The sequence below is a fragment of the Folsomia candida genome, unplaced genomic scaffold (assembly GCF_002217175.1).
Source record: "Folsomia candida strain VU population unplaced genomic scaffold, ASM221717v1 Fcan01_Sc013, whole genome shotgun sequence".
Classification (NCBI taxonomy): Eukaryota; Metazoa; Arthropoda; class Collembola; order Entomobryomorpha; family Isotomidae; genus Folsomia; species Folsomia candida.
Window position 1 is genome coordinate 107,699 of NW_019091205.1, and position 4,061 is coordinate 111,759.

The 4,061-nt window shown below is 35.0% G+C and overlaps 1 protein-coding gene across 1 annotated transcript; it reads right to left on the reverse strand.

Annotated features, from left to right (window-relative positions):
- Window positions 1-1,100: 1,100 nt before the first annotated feature.
- Window positions 1,101-3,010, reverse strand: LOC110855718 (trypsin beta). Its single transcript, XM_022104128.2, has 7 exons — window positions 2,897-3,010; window positions 2,678-2,828; window positions 2,446-2,599; window positions 1,896-1,992; window positions 1,694-1,836; window positions 1,526-1,616; window positions 1,101-1,313 (listed from the first exon to the last, which is right to left on the reverse strand). The coding sequence occupies exons 1-7, from the start codon at window positions 2,949-2,951 to the stop codon at window positions 1,249-1,251; spliced, it is 756 nt and encodes a 251-aa protein (XP_021959820.1). The 5' UTR covers window positions 2,952-3,010; the 3' UTR covers window positions 1,101-1,248.
- Between the last annotated feature and the right edge of the window lie 1,051 nt (window positions 3,011-4,061).

Genomic DNA, 4,061 nt, shown 5'->3' on the forward strand with positions numbered 1-4,061 from the left:
CAATGATAATTTTGCAGCCTTACATAGATAAATAATTAAACACTGTTTCAGGATTAGTCATAATTCTCAGTTTAAAAGAAATTATGGTGGAATCCGTAAGCGAAAATTTGTATTTTTCTCCCGAAAAATCGCGAGCAAAATCTCGAGCAAAACGTCATCCTGGAAATGTTAACTTTCGCTTACGGATGAATGAATGAATTTATTACAATCCTTTTGAGGCCGCTTACGGCCCATGAAGGTACAATTATATGCAAGTGTATAAATAAATTAACATGAGTTCAGATTAAGGTGTGTGGTTATAAATTGAAGTAGGGGTCCAGTGTAGATTGATGACAAATAGGAGAATACAGTTAACAATAAATGTTGCATACACAAGTTGTGCCGTGTGGTTAAATATGAAATATTGCTTGCGTGACCAGTTGGTTAATTTTCGTTTACGAATTCCATCATTATTTCGTCTAAACTGAGCATTATGAAAAATTCTGAATCACATATTGAATTATTTATCTGAGACTACATAATTATCTTTCTTCGTCAAAATCGTAGAGAGACCGCTGGCATCATCGGCTTGTGAGTATAGGCCTTCACAATCTTGAAAATAAGTATTGTTGCAAGTAATCAGAAAGTATAAAATATTCCCCAGTTTCATAGAAGTTTGTTTTTTTAATTATTATGAATATATATAAGAAGGGGAAATATTTATCTTTATAAATTTAGCAAAACCCAAATATTATGGGAAAACTTAATTTACTTTGTTGGCTACTAAAACGACTAGCGCTTTAAATGTCAAATTAAGTTTTCCCATTGTAATTGGATTTTGCTGAATTTATAATTTATACATATAATTATTCGCCTTTCATAGTAATTAAAAAATTAAATTTATAGTAATTAAAAAAGGTGTTATCTCTGATAATAAAGGAAATTAAAGAGTGTGAAATGTGTGAATATTTTATAACGTAACTAATTCCTGATAATCTCGCATCGGTGATTAATAGCCAGTGACTATGTTACGCAACCGAGTACTAATGCTGATGCCAGAACGGGATTTAGACTCATCTATTATGTGGATGAATTAAAATTGCTTTACCTAAACCAAGAAATACGTTTGTGAGCTATTAAATATATTTAACTCATTAGGACAAAAAGTGCTTATTACAGTATTAGGAATACTTACATTTATGATTGTAACATATAAGACACCGATGCTGAACATACATATGTACTTACATAAATGTTATACTATTTATACTACCAAGCATTTTCAAATATCCAGGGGTAATATGCCGATATTCTTGTATAAACCTCCGGATACCCTGGAAATAGAGAAGTTTCAATTGTACCTAAAACTGTAATTCGTGAATATTAAATATGCAATCGAAAAAAATTTTTTAAAATATTTCTGCAGCGGCATGTGAACCTACTACCCCCAATTGTTTATATGAGAGTTGGTCTGACACTGAGCCATACCAACACTTGTATGTATAACCTCTAGCGATCGCATTTATCTTTGAAATTGAATATTTACCTTTTGCACAACCCCCCAGTCCCCAAGATATAATTCCAACTTGAATAGGAAGATCAAGAAGGATGCCCATCAGGGGGCCCCCAGAATCAAACTGTTGGCCATTTCACTCAAATAATATGGTTTCTTAGCGTTGATAAATCTTTTAATATCCAAATACTACACACATACCAAGCACACTCCCTGCCCGACCGGCGACTGCGTACAGATTTGATATTCAGTAATTGTATTATTTGGTTGGGCTTGCGTGTTGCAGTTGCTGTTGGAAATTGTCTCAGTGTTCAAGGCGTAGAGAGACCCGTTCGATGGTATTCCTAAATATTCGCAATATTCTTGAGAAACTGGTCAGAAGCTGATTAAATCTGTGGATTACCCCATCCTGCAACACCAGTGAACACCCCTCCCCCAGTATACGTTTGGGCTATATGAATCCCATAAATTTGGAATGATGGTGTATACAATAAGTTGAGCTGCGAAATAGGACAGAAATCATAATATATATATATATATATATATACTTTGTGGGGTCTGTGACCCACCTAAATAAAACACCTGAAAATAAAATAAGATGTTTTCTACCGGCGATTGCTGATGGAAATCGTTCATCAGTCGTCCATCAAGGAAATATGACGATTGGCAGATGATTTGGCGAAAATAAATTTTCGCCAAAATTACAAGTTATTAATACATTATAGCGAAATTATTTTCATATTTGGCGAAATTGAAAAACTCATAAAAGAACGAAATTTGACGAAATATAAACTTCACATTTGGTCATGTCAAGTACCTTAAAATTAAAATAAATAAATTATTTGATGGCGCGGACACATGGGGCGGAATGGGAAAAACAGCCTTAAACATTATAATTTTGGACGTTTCATGGGTACAAGTAAAACCTCTAAGAACAAGGAAAAAGCGGATACCTTAATCAGTGCAATGTCATGCATCTTGGCGGTCCTATTCCACCCAGGGTGAATCAAGATTTCCGTTGCATTTCTGTAATCACCGCCCGAATGTAGGGAATATGTTCCGGCAACGATGGAGATGGACTCAGGAGTCTTGTAATCCACACAATGCCTAGAAAATTGAGATAAGAATTTGTTACGCATGGTTTCTCAGGTTTTTGAGATCCTTATTTTTTTTATAGCGATTTACGCAGCCGTTAGAATGGTCCAGGCCGCAATGATGGTCCCACCGCAAAAGTGGGTGCCGTTTTTTCTTAAGGAGACCATGAAACCGTGTCCGCTCTTAACTTCAAACCCGCCAAAGACGAGCGGGCTGATTTCTCCTTGCCCTTCCGACAATGCTGGAAATATTAGGAATTTAGTGGATATGCGACAGACTATGAAATCTCGGAAACTTTTGGAATCTTACCGTAACCATATTCCCGGACGGCTTCAAAAACGAAAAATATATATAAGATCTTCATTTTTTATGTAGGCAAGTTTATAAAGTAGGAATGATAATGTCTCGTGGAAGAGTGGATTTTCTGGTTTTATACCGTCCACTTTTCGCTGAGCACCTTGTAATAAAATTTACTTTATGCTCTAGATATCTGTCCATCCGTTTATGAGGCATTGTTTTTATACAACATATAATAAAATTTAAGATTCATAATTTTATTTGAATCTAGCTACATAAGTGCATACCAAACCTAAATATTAAGTAGGTGTGTGAAAATAGTATATATAGAGTTCTGTAATCCTTACTTACGTACGTATGTAATAGAGGCAATAATTCCGGGATTACAGCTTGTATCAATAACAACCACTAATCCAGGGTTTTTGTCCATACATCTTTGTTGTGTGATACTGTCCAGTATGTAGCCGTCCAATAATCCAGGTTGGATTTGGTTACAAACAGAACTTACCTGAGTTAACCTCATATGTGTTAAATCTTGACTATCTGATAACTCGACTTAATACTGCCGACCATTAATGGATCCTGACATGGGGAGCATATTAATCTACAATTAGCATTACCTGAGCCAGGAATTTGCAAACCTGTGCCATAAAATAACCTTTTAAGTCAATTTACGTAATTTTTTATGATACAAATTTATCAACTTATATTTAGACTACGGGAATTTACAAGTGATAAAAAAGCATATGCAGAGTCTGCTAATCTCATAATTATTGGCTTCAGTTTATCCCACTAACTACTCCAGACTGGAATCTCCAGCCTTTAAGGGGAGAATGTTAAGTGCTTTACTATGTCGCTTCGTACATTAATTATGCATACAATGACACCAAGGACGACCAAGAATTATTTCGTAATTTAAATATTTTTATTCAGTAAATATTTTTTATGATACGAATGTGGCATTCTTTTCTCGTGAGTATATTTAGAAGCGTTTTTTACTGGCCCATGTATGTCTGGCTACCCTCCTTCGTCATTCTGGGTTGGTCCCAAAAGTAATTAGCAAAGTGTTGCAATTCTTACGAAAGCAGCTTAATGCGAGATTTAGGCTCCTTCAGCTTTTTAAGCAAAACTACCCAATTTAGTCCCAATCGTTTATTGAAGTTAGCATTTTTTTATG

Coding starts and splice junctions, on each gene's coding strand:
- LOC110855718 (XM_022104128.2), bottom strand. CDS start 2,951: ATGAAGATCTTATATATATTTTTCGTTTTTGAAGCCGTCCGGGAATAT. Junction 2,829..2,896: donor CGTCCGGGAATATGGTTACG/GTAAGATTCCAA, acceptor TAATATTTCCAG/CATTGTCGGAAGGGCAAGGA. Junction 1,993..2,445: donor ATGACATTGCACTGATTAAG/GTATCCGCTTTT, acceptor CCTATTTCGCAG/CTCAACTTATTGTATACACC.